Genomic DNA, 20461 nt, shown 5'->3' with positions numbered 1-20461 from the left:
CTAATCTACAATACGAACGAAAAGGCATCAGAGTCTACTTGCAATGACATGTACAACAATGTCAAAAACAACCTTTTTGGAAATTTCTTTTAGGTTGAAATAAATTTTACTTAAAAAAAAAATTATCTTGCTTTCGGTCAATGTGATTTATACAGAATGATACTTTAAAAATGCATAAAATAATTCTAGGTAATGAAGTAAAATTTTAGAATTTGAATTTATCCTGAGGAACTAACCACAGATGTAGGAACTAACCAAAGACGTAAGTCAATTTTCACCATGGATGTAAGGCTGGGAACATCCTTGGAAGCAACCTAAATGCCTCACAAAATGGGACTGAGTTATATATATATGGTTTACAACCTTAGTTCAATAGAATGGAATAATAAGCAGACATGAAAAATAATATTGTAAAAGAATATGGAGTTTTTTGGTTTTATTTTTAACTAGTTATATCCAAGACAACATCCTCCATTTTAACAGCCATTAATAAATAACATATTTGCTATAAAGAAAATTCAGGTTAATTCTCAGACACAATGTTGAATGAGTCCAATGACTGACTCTTCAGAGAGCCACATATGATAGTTGTTGATGTCTAAAGAACGATGGTAGTTTAACCTTGGCTCCCACTGTCGTGAAGTCATTCTGAAGTTATACCCAGACATATTTTCTCGGTAGTTTTTGTTTCTCGTGTATCCTTTCTCTGTGCCTCTTAAAATTGAGGCAGTAACTCAGATAATGGATACATGAAATGTTTCCATCATGATAGCATTTAGTGTATCAATTCAGTCTATGTAACTCATGTCCTCAATATCTTGCATACACTGCTCATGGTGGTAATACACAGATCCTACGTTATGTTCTTTCATTTTTATTTCTGATTGTCAGTTATTCATAACCAAGACATCTATTTAACTAGGTCTATGGTATTGCATCTACTCTTCTCATTTCCATTTTTTTTTTCTTTTTTCAAAGTTCTCGGTCTGCATCAAGGAAGAGATTCCTTTTGTTCTTCTAGTGTGGTGCAATGAATTGTTTACATGGCCTTTCTAGTCATGGTCTTCTACCTCTCCCAAAATGATTGGCTGGGCCACAATCTTGCATGGGATTGGTCTGTTTACTATGCAAATTGAGTGACTTGAAGTCCACCAAGCAGACTGGATGCAAGATGAGTGACTCGCAGTCAACAGAGGGGACTGGTCAGTTTGTGGTCGTGGTAGGAGAGCCATGCCTTGAAATTGACAAGGAGTTTGCATATATAAGGGCCAATCCCACAGAGGTTCAGGGGGACCTCACTACCATCATGAAGTGCCTGGAGTGGAGCATGTTTCTTGGACCCAAGGTCCTTGTGCTGAGAATATCTTAGACCCAGAAGAAAGAGCTGTAACACTGAAGATGGTGCAAATGATGAGAGACAGTGATGGTGGGCTTGCCAGCCCATGGTGCAAGGCAGTTGCAATGGGCTTCCTGGTCCATGGAGCAAGGTGGCTATGGTGGGCTTGCCAGCCCATGGAGCGAGAGCTGAATGTCTTGAGGCAGGAGGCTTGCTGGCAGAGCTAAAAGAACTATATAACACTTGTCCATGAAGGGCAGAGGTTGGAGTGTGCCAGTGCAGGGGTTGCCTTGGAGGATCCTGTGCAGGGGTCTTCCTACAGCAGGGCATAACGAGATGCCTTTGGGTAGGAAGCTTGCAGTGGACTAAAAGAGCTGTATCACTTACTTGTGCAGGGAAAGGGGGGTCTGAGTGTGCCCCATGCGGGCGCTGCATGCTTCCCACCCTAGGAATTGGGGGCCCGCATAGCGTGGTGGCAAGAGAGTCCTGCAGGCCTGGGTAGCATGGCGGGAGCCAGCAGCAGAGGCCTGAGAAGGGCCCAGCAGCAAAGTGAGGACCTATAGAATGGTTGATAGCAGTGGGTGCAGGTGTCTCACTCCTAGAGTCTTATGCTGCTTGGAAGTTTGAGGCACAGCCTGCCTGCACATGTGCAATGCAGATAGACAGACATATACATACATCTAGTCTATCTGATCTCTCCTCTAATGGCTCATTAGCACTTCTATATTTCTCAAGAAATCTTACAGGTGGTTTGGCCACTTTCATACTTCTTAAAACTTTGAAACTTCTGATTAAATAAAGTTTCAAAAACATAAAATTATTTCACGAGGACAGTGTATGCTCAGAAAAATTTAACATTCATACATCAGATTTGTGTTGTGAATTAGGTTCATAAAAGAAGGCAGTATATTAGTAAAATAATAGTAGAAGTAACAGTAGTAGTAGTCATCATCATCATAGTAGTAGTAGTAATAGTAGTAGCTAAAATTTACTAAGTGCTTATGCATGTCACAGTCCCTGGGGTGGTGAAAATGGTTACGCACTTTGCTGCTAACCAAAAGACTGGCAGTTTGAATCCACCTAGAAACGTCTGGTGATCTACTTCTGAAAAGCCAAAAAAACCAAACAAAACCCATTGCCGTCAAGTCAATTCTGACTCATAGCGACCCTATAGGACAGAATAGAACTGCTCCATGAGGTTTCCAAGGAGCGGATGGCAGATTCAAACTGCCAAACTTTTGGTTAGCAGCCTGAGCTCTTAACCACTGCAGTACCAGGGCTCTGAGAACTCTATGAAGGACAGTTCTACTCTGAAACACATGGGGTCGCCATGAGTTGGAATCGATTACACTGCAACTGGTCTTTATTTTTTTAGGTGGGGGGGGGGGTGTATGTATGACAAGTAATGTCCTAAGTGTTTCCCATGAATTAACTCATTTAATTCTCACAAGAACATCACAAAGTAGGTATTGTTATTTTCCATGTTTTACAGATGAAGATACTGGAGCGGAGTGGGTAAGTAAAGGTTAAACAACTAGGAAGTAGTGAAGCCAGAATGTGAACTCAGGTAGTTTCATTCCAGACCTTACTTTTAACTATATTGTTTTATAGAAATTATCCTTTTACTTTAAAATCACTCCTTATCTGTCAATGACAGCAGTTAAATCAACAGACGTGGTTTTCACATAATGACTGGTTTCTTGTACAGTCTTGCCTAGTGCAATCACAAGTAATCCCACATATGGCTAGAGCCAGGGGAACATACCCAAGCATTCTGGATAGATGAATGGACACTTACACAGATACGCTAGTATAGATATAGTTTTTTTTTAAATGATCATTTAAAGTAATATCCCACCACTGAACAAAACCACATACTTAAAATACTATGTCTTAGTCTGCTTATCTAATTTCATTATGCACACACATCAAATTTGGAAAAAGTCCATACAGAGGAGGAACTCTGAGGGACACCCATATATTTAAGGTCCACATCATAAAGAGTAAGCAAGCTGTCTTATGAGTCTTGTGTCTACTCCACAGATGAAGATCCCACTAAGCCATTTCTTATGCTTCATCAGTGGCCTCTGATTACATTACATGTACATTATAGTTAAGTGGATTTAAGTGTAATTGACCCATCTTTCACTGTTGGTTTTTAAATAAGGACCAAAGCACACTTAGAAGAAAGGCATGTGCAAATTCTAGGCTAATAAAATATAACCTCACGTTCAGAGCCATCTGATGGGTAAAACTAAACCAAAGTATTTTAAGAATTTTCTTGTTTTGTTTTGGTTCTTATTACAATTATTATATTTCTATAAACAGTTCTTTTATGTATGTTCAAATACTTATAATTTTAGTTATATTTTTCGCATGTCTCAAGTTCTTTGAGGTCAGTGACTATATGTTTGTATCAGAAATCCCAACTAGAACAGCGAATTTTAAGATGTACACTCTCAAAGATGTGTCAATTGACTGGTGTCTCTGTATGTGACCTCTGAGTGAATTTTATCTTTCAACTTTGTCACATTTCTTGACCAAGAAATGAATCATTTTTTTTTTAAATTCTATTTCATTATTTAGAAGAAAAGTAACAAAACATAGCTGTAATCAAAGAGTGGATTAGACTCTTTTAAGGCAGTTTTGACTTTTGCAGTTTGCCTAGTTAATGTTCAATTAGAGGAGCTCTGGTGGTGCAATGGTTAAGTGCTCAGCTGTTAACCAAAAGGTTGGTAGTTAAAACCCAGCCAGCGGCTCCTGATGCTCTCCACCCATAAAGTTTACAGCCTAGAAAACCCTATGGGGCAATTCTAGTCTGTCACACTGGGTCACTATGAGTCAGAATCGACTCAGTGGCACCTAACAACAACAACAATATTCAATCAGATTGGATGTCTTTCAGTCACCTCAGATGTCATATGTCTTGGTCCCCACCTAGCTCCCCATCTGTAATTTCAATTCTGTTTCCTGTGCTGGAAACCTGCTAGCCATGACCCTTCTCTGTCCTACAACCCTCAGATTATGACACTTCATTTATTTTACTTGACAAGCACTACTTAATTCTTCCTGGTCTGAACACTATGCAAGTCATCATGAACCATTATCTCTTCTCTGATTGCTGGTCTCCCCTTTTTTCTCCAGTGCCTTCTTCACACTATACATGGGGGTTTCCTGACAAACACTAATTTAAAGATGTCCCTTTCCTGTTCAAAATCTGCCAATAAGCTGCTTATGTGATAACATCTGAGTTCCTAAACAAGAGCCAATCCACGACTCGGTTCAGGTCTACTTCATATTCTGTTACACTGTATTCTCAAGATACCACATGCTTGTAGTTCCCCTCCCCTCATTTCCTTCATCCATTCTCTATCTGATGCTGGAAATAATATGTGTCTACCTTACTTGTCTGCTCCTTCCCTGGGTCAGTCCTACCCATCCTTTATAACAAGAGTCAAGAACTTCAGCAAGTTCCCAGGTGAGGTATTCTCCCTACCCTGTGCTCTCATCATACCTGATAATTATCTCAATGTTTACAATTACTACATTCTACTACATTTATCTTTTTATTTGTGTCTCGCAATTGACTGGGAATTCCTTGAGGGGAGAGATCACATTCTATTCATCTTTGTATCTTCAGTTACATAACATATTGCAGGCACTCAAATGTTTGTTGAAGGAATGGATTTTGGATTTAGGATTTAACCTCTCTTGAGATAAAAGCATTGAAAACGAATGAGAAAATATAACAACTGATTAAATGTCTAGAACCTTAAAATCTAAGAAACAGACTTGTCTTCAAGTGTTGTTTCATTGTGATAATTATACATTAGAGCTGTTAAAGAAGCTGTAGAATAAAAGCTAAAGTCACAATTGTAAATATTTACATTTAAAGCAATCATGAATATAGGCTTTCTGCAAAACCATGCGCTCTATGATTTACTATATTAAGATTTCAAATAACAGGATTGAGTTACATATATTTAAGTAATCTTTGTAATTAAAAAAAATCATCTGAATATCTTCTGGAGGTGCTGGTCATTTGTTCATAACAAACTCACTAAGAAATGTCACATTCATTCTAAAGTATCACAATGCAGTCTGGAGAAATTGACTTCTTTAAATAATGCCTAAACAACAACTTAGTACCATAAAACAGTTTAAACATTCAAAACTAATCTTCTTAGGCTCACAGAAACAATTGTGAGGGAAACTAGGAACTATAAAGTTTCAGGCTCCCAACAACATAATTTTGTAATTACAATATGGGATATTTTATAAAGCTATAAAAATGTTTTATAAATGCAAGTTAAAAAATAATAAATTGGACAGACAAAACTGGCAAACACAAACCACAGTATTATTAAAACGACAACAGCAACCTGAACATTAAGAAGACCAATAACAAAATCTAAGCTCTAGAATATCATTATAAAACTCATTATTATGATGAAAAAGTGCAAAACTGAAACCAGATGGTAAAAAAGCACAAATTCAAAAAAATTGCAGCTTGGTTCTAACAGACAAAGGTAAATTCAAAGAATCAAAGCTAAATGAGTAGCCAGTCACCCTCACCAAGTGGCTGTGCCTTCCTCTGCTCAGCTTTTCTTCCCTCCCATTGTGCGGATCCTTGATGAGAGTCCACGTAATTAGCACACAATTTGTGATTCCTAATTAATTTACTATACTATTTGCAATAAGTTTTTTTTTTTAAATCATATTGCAAATGAAATTTCTATATTTGCTATGGAAGCTGGAAAGAGGAAAAGTAGAAGACAAGTAGAGGAAATGATGAGCAAAGCCAGTTAAAGGTCTCCAGTCATTCTGTTGCATCAGTTAACTCACCCTGAAGAGAAAGAAGCAAAACTATTAAAGGCAAATGAGGGCATTGGTGGTTCAGTGGTAAAATCCTCGCCTTCCATGCGGGAGACATGGGGATTCCCAGCCAATACACCTCACACACAGCTACCACCCATCTGTCAGTGGATGCTTGCATCTTACGATGCTGAACAGATATCAGTGAAGCTGCCAAACTAAGATGGACTAGGAAGAAAGGCCTGGTGATCTATTTCTGAAAATAAGTCAGTGAAAATTCTATGGATCACAATTATCTGATCTGCACCTAATCATGGGGATAACGCCTAACCAGTTAAGTTTTTCATATGGAAGACAAAACTATACTGGTGGGAGAAGCCCATCTAATAGAAAGTTATGTTACCTCTAAGCATTTGAGAACTCCTTTCCACAAATCAGATGCTAAAGACCATGGTAAACACTAAACAAAAGAGCTCCATAACTGAGATGTTTGTAACAATATTCAACATGTTCCCTCAGGATAATGGCTTTGTGTGCGTGCATATGAGAATGAAGTATAACGGCATTTAATGTGTTCCATGTAAATTGTAACCATTGATTGAGTAACTTACAAATTATGAGACTGGTTTCATGTTTGTCTGTTGGAGATCATGTCAGCTTACTAAGTACTGGACTGGACACTCCAAACTTGAAAAAATTCCAATTACTTTCTCCTGTCTGCATCTTTCTCCTAAACTCCAAATGCTTATTGTACATCTCTTCTTGGATATTTAATAGGCATACTAAACTTCACATTTTCAAACTGGAACTCCTTATTTTCCTCCCCAAATCTGTTCCTAAACCTCAGTAAATGCCCTCCACCTTCCCCAGTTGCTCAGGCTAAAAATCTTGGTGTATTACTCCTCTCTTTCTCTCATGCCCCACATATCCAATCACAGACAAAATCCTGTTCTTCCTTTGCGATGTGATGGATCACTTTTGTGTGGCCTTTCTTGCCATAGTCTTGTAACTCCCACCCAGGTGACTGGGTGGGACTGTATGATAGGGTAATTGTGGCCTACCAAAGGAACTGGTCAATTTTGCCATGCTGTTAGGCTTGAAATGAGCCACAGGAAAAAGGCAGGAGAAGGAGAAGAGCCCACCACCAACAACGAAAGAGAGACCAGCAGCCAAGTCCTGAAGGAGACAGTGCAGTGGGCTTCCCAGCACACAGAGGGAGAAACCTGAGTGCCTTTGGCAGAGACTGAGGGCCAGGGAAAGGTATGTCTGCGAACACATCTAGGAAGAGGCTGTCCTGATGGCTGTATCCTTGAGTGTTCCTGAGCCTGAATTATAACCTGTTACTTTCCTAATAAACCCCATAATCGTGAGCATGGTCTGTGAGTTCTGTGTGGCCATTGCAATGAATTATTGAACCCAGTAGAGAGTGCTATGGAAGGGACAGTTGGTGTCAGAACTGGTAAAGATGGTGAAGAGAGGGCAATTGTCTGGCCTCTGCCTCATGGGAGTCAGCCTTTCGCTGTTGATCTTGGTTCTCCTTACCCCTTGTGAAGTTAGAGGAGGTCAGACACTACCCCTATATTGTTTTTACAATCTTCAAGACATACTCATTTTCTGAATACTTCTAATCACCCTCACTAGCTCCTCCCAGTCCAAGCCATCATCATCCCTCCCCAGAATTATCATAATAGCATCCAAGTGGTTTTGCTTCTCTGCCACTGTTCCTCTACCACATTTTTTTCTCAATACAGCAGTCAAAATGATCCTTTGAAAATGTAAGTCAGATATCACTCCTCTGTTGAAAACCTTCCAGTGGCTTCCTATCTCAGAGTAAAGCCAAAACACTTACAATGACCAATAATGTCCTACAGGATCTGGACCTGTTACCCTTCTGACTTTACATCCTATTTCACTCATTGCTCCCTCTGCTCCTAACAGTTTCCATGCCTACAGGCCTACGCACTTGCTCTTCCCTCTGCCTGGAATGTGTGTCCCTTAAATACCCAAATGCCTTGCCGGCTCACCTCCTTTAGTTTTTTTGCTCAAAGGCCATCTTCTCTTTGAGGACTTCTCTGACCACTCAATTTAAAATTGAAAAAAAAAAAAAAAACACCCAAAAAACCCTGCTCTGGCATTCTAGAGCTAACAATCTGACATAACATACATTGACTTCTTTTTATGCTTATATTCTGTATTCCTCACCTAAAATGTAAGAATCAAGAGAGCAGAGACTTTTCTTTTGTGTTCACGCTCTGTCCAGTATCCAAAACAGTGCCTGGATAGACGAGGTACTCAATAAACAGCTGGTGAAAAAATGGATGAATGAATCTAATTTAAGCCAATGTCATTTTGATTTCTGTCACTCAGTCAAGCCTCATCCTTACAAACACAAGTGCCTGGCACAGTGTGTGCCCCACGGTGAGAGTTCAATAAACATTTTTGAAGGAGTTCTTTCCCTATTGGGTCAAAATATATAAAAAAAGATTAATGACCACTAGTTCTTTTTTCCTTAAAATAAGTACTTTGGCAGACAGCTGCTGAGAAACTGCCATCCATCAAAGTGATGGACATACTTACATGACTAAAGAGCCTCACTAACCAATCACTTATTAATCTGTATCTAAAGATGATCTTCTGGAGAGCAGATTACCCAAGATCATGTTTTCTTTAAGTTTTCCTGCAAATGTGATAGATTCACATTTTAGATGTTTCTATCACATATCATTTATCATAAGTGCAATAATTCATATTTCCATATGACATACTTTAATAATTCTAGGCTTGTAAATATGCAAACATTTCCAGATGCAAACATCTCCAGAAAAAGTTACTGAAGACCAGTTGTTTTTAAAAGTTGTTTAGTAAGTAATAAAACCCTTTTCAAAAGAAATCTTATGTCAAAGTTCAAGATATGAAATAAAAAGATAGAGTCCTGGGCTGAAGTAGAGAAGGGAAAATAGAAACCATTTTTCAAACTTCATTCCCTATGCTAGTATGCTGAATTTATGAAAATACACTGAGCTGTAGACTTATGGTTTGTGCAGCTGTCTATATGTATATCACATACATTCTTTAACTTTTGGAAAAATGAAAAAGTTTTTTCCATAAAATAACTCTACAAAATTCTTAGTGTTTTCAGAATTTCTAAAACTTGCATAATTTTCAGGCAACACACAGTTGGGATCTGTTCAAATAACTTTTGAGTATGTATTCAAATTCTATAATAATACATTATCCCCATAGACCCATGTTGACCTATATCATCAACGGCAGTATAGGCAGATGTTTGTCAACTAGATATAATCACGGAATAATAACAGCAACAACTACAGCAGCTGTAGAGAATATTTATACAGTGCTTATTAGGTGATGTTCTAGCTTTATAAATATTTATCAATATTAACCTCACAACAAATCTAAGTTCCATACTACTATGATCCCCACTTCATAAATAAGAAAATTGAGGTACAGAGAGGATAAGTAACTCATCCAAGGTCATACGTCTAGCAAGAGGCACAGCTGGGGTTTGAACCTTGATTATCTAGCTTCAGAATCTGTGATCTTAACCACAGCAGCTCCCATAATGCAATGCTTCTATAATTTAATTGGGATCACATTTGCATTCTGCCCACTAAAATCATTTGTTGAAGATATTGCAGTTATCATTACCTGTCAGTAAAAAATTCCTTAAATTCCGAAGCATATATACAGTTTGAGTTGGTCTAGTATTTTCAAAAAATGATATAAGGGTATTTCACAAGCTCATCAATAATTGCCCTTAAACATCAAACCATTCCATAATTTAGTGATAAGTGTTTTCCATATGTACCCATCAGTGTAATTTCCCTTAACTGTTTCATAATACTCAAAGACGACGGTGCTACCCCCATGGAGTTATGGGAGTTACGAGGACAAGAACTACCAATTCAAGATTTTGCAAGCTGCAAAAATACAATCTGATTTCTGGGGAGCAGTTAAAATTACTATCTGTAGTCTATGATGATCTCCATGCCTCTGCTCCCTGTGGGTTACATGTCAACCTTGGCAGCAGCATGATTCAGCAGATGGCCATAAACACATTTGCTCCATCTCCTATTTGGTTTTCTATTAGTACAGCACACACGTGTGCTTTGTTAAGCTATCCTGCAGAATCCTCTCGTTGTGATTTTTTTTTTAAATCTACGTTGTTTGTAATTCCCCACTTCATGTTGCAAAACAGAGGTGCAATAACTACTGCTTCACAAGCAGGAGCCTAAGAGAGCTCCAAGACCTTGGCCATCACTGGTGATACTGTCCTGTTACTGATGGTAGCTATGGCTCATAGGTGACATTGATAGAACTGCTTGAGTAGCTATTTCAAATCTGTATCTGGCCAAAAGCCTGCAAACACCGTAAACTGTTAGTTTCTCCAAAAGATTAATGCTGTATTGATGCCACTTTCAGTCTGCTAACCTCCAAAAAGATAGAGAGGTCTTCCTGATGTGGTTTTCTTCTTCATCATCATCTATCAGCCCAAATGGTAGCAGACTCAAGAAACGTACCTAGCTCCGCATCTCAAAAAACAGTCTTAGCTGCAAGTAGCTCCTCCACGCCCAGTGTTCTTCAGTGTCAGTCTACTGAATCCTTAATCCTTTTCGTGATTTTGGCTGTGCTCTTTCTATTCCACTACGCTGCTTTCCAAAAGAGTTTATATGGGGACTTCAAAATGGTTACCCTCACAACTTCACATTCAAGTCTCCAATATAGACTTCTGATGTCAATTCTGTATCAATAATTCCAGATATAAGCTGGCAGGATTTAAATAAAATGTTGTTCATCAGACAACCTGGACCTTGGGGTCCCTTACCAGTATACTGCACTTTTAGTGTATTATAAATATTTTTCATAAATCCTGTAATTACCTTGTGAATGGTCCAGTTATATTTCATTATACCTTTTTTTGTGTTAAAAGTGTGAATTTGCTGAAAGTAAAATTTTACATACACTACCATTATGGTACTTATGTATGTAAACTTACTTATTATGGTACTTATTATGTAAACCTACATGTGAGTCATATAACTTTTATTACATCTGGCTTGTAGTAATATTAAAATTATTTTATAGTTCCTCTTTTGATGACCATAGATAGATAGGCAAATTAGATCACTGAGAGATGCCTACACAGGAATCATAGGCTAGCTTTCCAGACATAGCTTGTTACTTTACATCTATCTGTAGAACCGGTGCTATGCAGATAGATGACAACAAATGTTTTTACTATTTCTGTCAGATACTAAAAAACAGGTAAAACCATCTAACCATATCTCCTTTGTGGAAAAGTATCATTAGATAATGCAGAGTTTTACTAGCTTTTATCAGCTACTTGCTTATAATAAAATTAGAAATATTATAGTAGCAAAAGTGGTAAAGAAATATACATAGGGATATGGTGAAAAAAAGACAAAGACAAAACAAAATCTTAGTATACAATTCAGTGTGAATAAATGCATTCTAAAATGAAATCCAGAAGATGCCACTGAGCTAGCCCTGAAATTAAATGCAGGTGGTCACAAATATATTTATTTAGAATACCTCAATTATTTCCTTATACATGTACTAATTTGTGTGTCATGTCTATTTGAAAAAAGGAATTGAGGCATAGTTATAATTATTTAAGATCACATGATAATCCATGGTTTGTAGCAGAACCTTTGATATTCCTAGACAGATTACCAGTGAATATCCAAAAGAGCAGGTCCATAGACTGTTTTTTCAACTGATCTGATAAAGTGGAAAATCATTCAGAATAGACTACCCTATTCTAAGACCAAAAACTATAAGTAAACAAAACGATGTCTTAAGTTAGAACACGTTTTTGTGCTCTTCATTAACCACCAATAAAAGCAATATCCCATATGGTTATCTTCTATAACTAAATTTTTTTATTTAGATTTATTGTGTCATTTATGAAATGCCCCCACCACCGTTTCCTGTCAATTTACTTCACCTTATCAGCAGAAATGTGCACTAATGTATATTTTCATAAAACTCTACTATACTACAATTGATTTGGGAAAAAAAAACCCAAACCCGTTGCCATTGAGTCGATTCCAACTCATAGCAACCCTAAAGGACAGAGCAGAACTGTCCCATATGGTTTCCAAGGAGTGCCTGGTGGATTCAAACTGCTGACCTTTTGGTTAGTGGCCATAGCTCTTAACCACTATGCCACCAGGGTTTCTGTATATTTTCATAAAACTCTAATATACTACAATTGATTTGAAAGACCAAATGAATTATGTATCTCCCACAAACAATGGGGCCCAATCTATAGCCTCCATGATATAGTGGTTCCAACTAACACCATGATTTGAGAAACCAAATGGATTATATATCTCCCACAAACTATGGGGCCCAGTCTATAGCCTCCATGATACCGTGGTTCCAACTAACACAATGCTAGCAATGTTGCTGCACAGTAAATATTTTTATATATTTGCAATTTGTGCTTAAAATATAAAATACAATTGAATTAATAAGTCATACTGAACATTCAAAGGTATAACAGCTCACTAATAAATTTTAATTGGTATGTTTGGAAGGCTATAGCATGAGGAGATTAATGGAAGCCTTTGAAAACACTGTCTGCCTGTTATAGCAGATGAATTTGAAATTCTCAAATACTATGCAGTTTCCAGGTGGCAGCCACCTGGAAATTAAGTGTTCTAAGAGCTCACGGTAAGTGAATAGAAGCAAACATTTGGTATTTAGTACAGCATTTATCATAAAAGGTTGGAAAGACATGAGGAACTGGAAACCAGGAGATGTATTTGGGCAGATAAATATTTGGATCAGACCAAAGAATTATGAGCTAAAAGCACATAAATAAAGTCTTAAAAGCAGAAAGAGGTCTATAAATGGAGAAAAACATCAAATATAAGATAGCAAGGAATGTTCCTGAAAGCTGAAATTGTGGAGACTGAGAGAAGTGCCAAAAATTAGAAATGGGCAATCACTGAATCTACTCAGTATATTGTAACACTGAACATCACCCTTTCGCTAAAAGTTAATTCCATTCCCTGCTGGCCCAGGAGCATTGCCCAGTCTAGATCCAAAAAACCAAACCAAATCCAATACTGTTGAGTCAATTCCGACTCACAGCGACCCTACAGGACAGAGTAGAAGTGACCCATAGGGTTTCCAAGGCTGTAATCATTACGGAAGCAGACTGCCCCATCTTTCTCCCACGGAGTGGCTGGGGGGTTCAAAACACTGACCTTTTAGATAGCAGTCCAAGTGCTTTAACCACTGTGCAACCAGGGCTCCTCCCGGTCTAGATAGCAGTTCTTAAAGAGTGGTCTAAGGATTTTCTAGAAAAATTATGAATTTATCACCAAGGAAAGAGGGGAATACACAGGAGTTTAGGTGAGGTTCCCAGTAAGCACCAAAACAAAGCACCAAAGGTAAGGTGACATTTACTTAAGTTACTTGATGGAGACAACTAGACAACATTCTAGGCCACAGCTGTCACCTCCTGTAGATTTAACGCAGACAGAATCCACCACACAGCTCTAAACTGAGGTGCTGACAGCTACAAAGACATGATGAATGAGAGAAAGGAAATCTGAAGAAAAGAAGACAAGAAGGATTTTCTCAATTAGATAAAGTTGGGAGGTAGGAATCAGAAGCCCCAATGGGGGCATATTATGATCCTGATACCTATTACACATGCAGATGGTGATGGCAAGAAAACTGTTAGATATACAAGCATGAGCTCAGAAAGAAAGTATGGGATGTAAATTTGTAAGTCATTAGCATAATGATGACATGTAAATCCTTGGAAATTGAAGGGATGACTTAAAGACAAGCCACAGGGAGAAAAAAAAGAAGGGTTCAATATTTGGCTACTAACAACAAAAACACTTAGCGGTTAGATAGGGGATGAAGACAGAAGCCAGATGTGTGAGAGTTCTTAAAAACTGGGCTGCATTAAGACACAGAAACTACACTTGGATCAGCAGAAAGACAAGGGCAGAGTTTCTGACACAGAATAGCACTCAACAAATGTTTGTTAGATGAATGAGTGACTAAATGAGTTAGAGACTAGAGGAGCATGGCATTTCTAGAACTCAGAGTTGAGTATCTAGGGAATGATGGAAATACGTGAGAGCTCTGATCGTTCTAAAATGACAGGGCTGAGTAAGGTGATACTATAAACTTATCTTGGTTTTTATTATATAAAAAACAGCTATATTTTCTACCCATTAATAAAATACCATTCCAGTTTAATAATGAAACAGGCTTTTATGAAGTAATCAATCAAACCTTCATAGATTAGAGTCAATTAACTTCAATTGTTTAGACAAAGGAAAAATGTATTCATCCCTTAGAAGTTCATAAAAGAAAGAACTATTACAAAGGTACACAAAAATACAACAATGACCCCAAATATTTTCACTGAAATACAGCAGAGAAGCTGTAAGCCATTATCTCTTAGAAAAGAAGCAGCCCTAATGAAGTAGATTTTTGAAAATTGTCATACGGGTAAGCTCATTAGTTGCAATGAAAGTTCCCCTTGCTGATCTAGGAGTAGCTAATGACCAAGATTTGTTATGTCTCAAAAACAAAGGTTCTTTTTTTAAAATTCATGTGATAGCTCACTGAGGAAATTTCAAATCTGGAAACTTTTAAATGATGATATATAAGAGCACTGAAATCCTTCAAAGGAAACATAGACTTATTTCACCCAAAACATTACACGTATTCCTCTAAAATCTCATTCATTAATAGGGTAATATAATCATAAAACGATATTATGCTCAACAGTCACCTATACTATAAAAAAAAAAAATCTGTGACGGCTTTTCTGTTTTAGACATGAAGTCAGTTGCTCCCTGTGAAACACATTAGCAGTATCTGCAGACCCACACACATATGCCTGCCTCGGCTATAACAGATGGAAACTAAATATCCCCAAAGCCCCAGAATGTCCCACAGAAACACCAAAAAAAAAAAAAAAACCCCAACAGAAGAATCTAACTGCCAGATTACAACTCTGCAAGCCCTTACGAATGTTAAATATTAGAAGATAGTAAAAAAATGTAGTATTAATATGAGAATTTTAATTATAACTAAATAAATGGTATTTTAAAAACTTCATTCACACCAAAGATTGCCAGAAAATAAATTCTACAATAAAAAATACATCTGAAAGAGAAGTATGTTCCAGCCTACTGTTCAGCCTTCGAACTAGTGCAAAAGGTGGTGAATTGGTCAGAAATGCAAACTGTCATTATCAAAAAATGCTTGCATTGATTTAATTCTTGCTAAAGGTCTAGTGTTGATATAAGCTGTTAACTACCCAATCATCTTTCCCCCAGAAAAGGTACTCTCTAGGTATTTCAAGGCATTTTGCACCACTTTTCATCTACTACTGTATTCCATTACTTAGCAAGCTTAAGGTCTATCAAGAACAGCCATTTTCAATTCTTTTTCATCCTGGTTGCTCAAATATTCCAAAATTTCAGAAATCTCACTTTAGAAGAGTCAGCTTCCCTGAGTTAATGAACCCATCAGTTAAAAGCTATTTTGAATATCACTGAGGTATTTTTAATTTTTTTTTTTCCCCAATCCAGTTCTGTGTCTTTTTGCCCTAAGTTGTTTAATACAAGAAAACAATTTAGGTTATTTTTCCTTCTTAAATTGTGTCAAAACAGTCATAACTATATATGAGTCATTTTCTTCTTCTTAAAAGATAACTTTTAAGGTAACGGAAGGGCAAAGTGATTTAGTATCATGAGAACATTAGGATGTGGTACTAAAAAAATAAACTTAGAAGGTTATATTTGATCTTAAAATTCTAGACAAAATTTTTCCACCTTCTTTTCACCAAGCTGTATGGAATACACATTTCAAAGACACATACATTTCAGGACAAAGCTTCAAAAGCAACTCATCCAATCACACACCTCCTCTTTGCAAATAAAGTACTACAATCCCCATTTTATAGAAAAAAGAAACAATTTAAAGGGGCTAAGAATGATTTTTTTTTTTTTAATTTAAGGAAGAATATTCACTATAAGGGAGCCCTGGTGGCATAGTAGTTAAGAGTATGGCTGCTAACCGAAAAATCGGCAGTTCAACTCCACCAGCTGCTTCTTGGAAACATTCTTGGGGAGTTCTACTCTGTCCAATAGGGTCCCTATGAGTCAGAATCGACTCAATGGCAACGAGCTTGGTTTCGGGTTTATTCACTACAATATGGAGGGAAAAAAAACCCTCTTTAAGTTGACAAATTCAAATTTAAAAAGGAAATAACAAGATTACAGATACTTCCCACTTTCAAACGAGTTGTCTCCTAAAATGTATTCATAAATTGGTTGTTTGAAATCAAATAATCTTCTTTTCCATAGGATATGTAAACGAAAATGAGATTCTGCAAATGGTCACAAAATTGTATCAAAATCATACTTTTTCTAAGACCATATTTACTCCCTGATTTGAGTCCGCAGCATGGACTGGAAGCAGATTAGAAATGCGAGTATTAGGAAGAGTTGAGTGGAATTTCTGGTAGTTTGGTGTCTACTAGGGCAGAGAAAGAACACTCCAGCTGTGAGGGTTAGGTTTGGAATTCAGGCAAAAGGGGACAGTGATTGCTGGTGCTGGGGCTCAGATACACAGTAGTCACTCAGTGCTTCGCAGATGACACTGAATCAAGGGAGCATCTGCACTGGCTCCAGGGGAAGAGATTTCAACAGCAGTAGGTGGAGTTGGTAGGTATTCATAAGGTTTAAACTGTAAAATAATATATTTTTGAATATAGGGCCTCATTATCTAATCAAACAAATTAAATACATAGCTCCAGTAATGACAATTCTTAAAATAAATATCCTACAAGCTTCTCTTTATTTTTAAAATTAGATAATCAGTATTAAAAATACTGTGACAAAGCTGAAAGTCTATACAAGTAAAAGGCACTATTTTCTATCTTTAGGTATTAACTAAAGACCCACAACAATTAAATGTTATCTATAAATTCACAAACCTTTACTAGCTTTGTCTAAATGTTCCAAATCATCCACAAAATTCAGGATATCCGGGTACTTTTCCTCACATATTTCCACCAGAAAATGAAGTAGTGTTGTTTTCTGATCTGCTGATTTTGTGTCCTTCAGCTAAACAGAAAGAGAGAAAAACACAGAATAAGAAGCAACAATATTTTGATAATTGGTCTACTTACATAAAGTTAATACTGTATTTTGTAGAGAAGACATGAGTTGTAATATTAGTTGATTCCATTTTGAAAAATAAATATTTAAATACTTGAAAAGCTACATTTTACTTGTTGTTTAGTCAAAATCATTAATATTTGTTATAAAGAAGGAATAAGTTTAATTCAATCAGTATGCAATGCTTTATGGAAAAATATAAATATGATGAAATGTCTAGGAAAATGGAATAACCTGAAAGTCCATACAATAGTTTGCTTAAAATGAACACTCTGAGCATTTATTGATGTATTCATTTAGTATATATTTAATGAATGTCTACCAGTTACTGTAGGAGTTAGCAATAAAACAATAAATAAGACAGAATGTTTTCTTAGGAAGCTGTTTAGTGATAGAAACAGAAGAAAAAATATGTATTGCCCTGGCGTGATAAATGTTGTTGTGTGTTATCAAGTCGATTCCAACTCATAGCGACCTCAAGTGACAGAGCAGAACTGCCCCATAAGGTTTCCTAGGCTGTAATCTTTACAGGAACAGATCACCAGGTCTTTTCTCCCACAGAGTGGCTGGTTGGGTTCGAACTTACGACCTTCAGTTAGCAGCCGAGCACTTGACTATTGACCCTCCAGGGCTCCTTTAGACAAAGAGTAGAGTAAAAAATAATCAGAGTACATCAAGGAGGACATGACATCTAAACTGAATCTTGGAAGAGAGGAAGCTGTGTAGGTCTAGGAAAGAGAAAATTCAAAAGGGCAATATCACAAGCAGATGGAATAACATTTGAAAAAGGCCAAAGGTGAGGAAGAATATGGCACATTTAGGGGGTCTGAATGACTCCAGCATGAAAGTGTGTATGTGTTGGGAACGGCAAGCAGGGAGAGTAGAAGATATAAATCTGGAAAGGTAGGGAAAGATCAGAAAATAAAAGGAAAGGTATGCCATGCAATGGAAGTAAGATTTGATCCTAAAAGCAATGGAAGTTTTAAGCTTGACAAGAGAAGATCAGATGTGCATTTCAGAAAGTTCCATCTAAGCAGCGTGCATAGGAGATTAGAGAAATGGTAACAGAAGCAGGAAGAGTAATTTAAAAAGCTGTGGCAATAATCCAGGCAAGGAAAGAGATAGCCTGAGCTGAAGCTGTGCCTGGGAATGGAGACAAGAGGAAAGAGCAGGCCTAGAAACCCAGATAATGTCATTAATTGAGTTAAGACAGACTGGGTGAAAATCAGATTTGAGTAGGATAGACAAAGAAGATAACTGTTTCAGTTTTGGACAAGTTGAATTTGAAAAAGGATCTACGTGACGTCAAGTAGAAATGTCCTGAAGGTACGAAGATTCATATAGATGTAGAACAGTGTTTCTCAACCTTTTTTTTTTATCACTATTGCCCCCCTTCCCCACAAAGATCCTTGAGTGGCACAGTTTGCGCCTGACTACTAACCTAAAGGTTGGTGGTTTAAAACCACCCAGCAATGCTGCAGAAGAAAGGCCTAGAAATCTGCTTCCATAAAAATTACAGCCAAGAAAACCCTATGGAGTAGCTATACTTTGTAACACATGGGGTCACCATGAGTCAGAATCAACTCCACAGCATTGGGTTCACGCCCACCCAGCAAGGAGCTTTCTTAGACACCTTTTTCCTAATCTCCCCGCTACATAAAATTTTAGAACCACAGAGAGGCTGTATATATGTTTATGTACTGTATTATTTCTGTGTTTTATACATAAAAAGAGTAAGATATTTTCAGTTCCAAGAACCAATTTTCGATCCTTCAGGGGCAATATTCTTGTTTAAAATGCATGGTATAGAACTTAGAGGGCGGACTGGTCTAGAAGCATTGATTTGTGAGCTATTAGCCCCCAAAGCTAACAAACTTGATTAAATGAACCAAAAATAGTATGTAGAATGAAAGGAAGGAGGACAGAGGCTTGGGGATAAGACCAGAGTGTGCCCATCCTAAGGCGGAATGGTCGGGGATTGCTACCAGAATGGAGACGTGTTCATCACTAAAATCTAAGTGAACAGAAATTAGCAAAGGTTTTGGGTCTTGAGTGGGGGAGAAAGGATTTGAAGGAACATGGATGGAGAACACATATGTAATCTGGTAGCATTCCCTACAATTGAGTAATCATTCAGAACAGATACATATAATAAAAAAAAATCACTTTTCATACCAAAATTAATTTAGAGCTAGAAATTCTTGGCATACCTAACTGAACACAGCCCTATTTTCTCACTCGTTCCCAACAATTTCTTATTTTAAAATAGGTTCCCATACTGATGTTGCCATATGTAAAATTTTTCAAATTCTACACCAGTAAATATTATATCACTATTAGAAATACATTGAGTAATAGTTAATATCTGATAGCAGCAAAATGAGAGATTCTGTGTCATCACACATTTTTGCACGTATGTCTATTCACTGATGCAAAAACTATCAAATGCCTGGAAACACTGAGCTACCTTCCGAGACAGCTGAATTCCACTTGATTACTCATATAATCAGTTCAAATGCTATGTTGACCTTCTGAACAGATAAATCTTCAAAACTGACTGAATATGATTATTTAGTCCATTGTTTGATATCTCGTTTATAAGGAATACAGATTTCACAACATCCAGCTGAGTGTTTTGAATGAGTATGCCTCAAAAAATGACTTGATTACTAGCTAGAATAATCCCCACTAGCATGTCTGGCTGGCCTAGTAATGCTGAAACATTCCTTTAACTCGTCTTGGGCAAGTTACTGGGCCTTAGTTTTTACATGGGTGAAATAAGACAGGGGAACTGGTCAGAGAAAGGGATGTTTGAGTTTTGCTTCCTATTCCACAAGCAGTAAGTATTCACTATAATGGACCAAAGTGTTAATAGGAGACCCTGGGTAATGCAAAGGGTTAGCACATTCAGTTGCTAACCAAAAAGTTGGAGGTTCAAGTTCACACAGGTGCCTGGGAAGAAAGGCCTGGCTATCTACGTCTGAAAAATCAGCCACTGAAAATCCTATGGAGCACAGTTCTACTGACACACATGGGGTCACCATAGTTGGAAGTGACTCAATGACAACCAGTTAAGTGGTGGCAGACATAGTGACATCTA

The 20461-nt window shown here is 37.3% G+C and overlaps 1 protein-coding gene across 2 annotated transcripts in view; it reads right to left on the bottom strand.

Moving 5' to 3' along the window:
• Positions 1 to 20461, bottom strand: part of DIAPH3 (diaphanous related formin 3) — a 516843-nt gene that overhangs the window by 196013 nt on the left and 300369 nt on the right. For both annotated transcript variants that reach the window (XM_004386838.2, XM_004386839.2), the window contains one exon: positions 17178 to 17307. In XM_004386838.2, the coding sequence (XP_004386895.1) occupies positions 17178 to 17307 (130 nt within the window). The remainder of the gene's footprint in view (positions 1 to 17177; positions 17308 to 20461) is intronic.

The sequence above is a fragment of the Trichechus manatus genome, unplaced genomic scaffold (genome assembly GCF_000243295.1).
Source record: "Trichechus manatus latirostris isolate Lorelei unplaced genomic scaffold, TriManLat1.0 scaffold00173, whole genome shotgun sequence".
In the NCBI taxonomy this organism is placed as follows: domain Eukaryota; kingdom Metazoa; phylum Chordata; class Mammalia; order Sirenia; family Trichechidae; genus Trichechus; species Trichechus manatus.
This window is presented reverse-complemented; position numbering and strand designations above follow the sequence as displayed.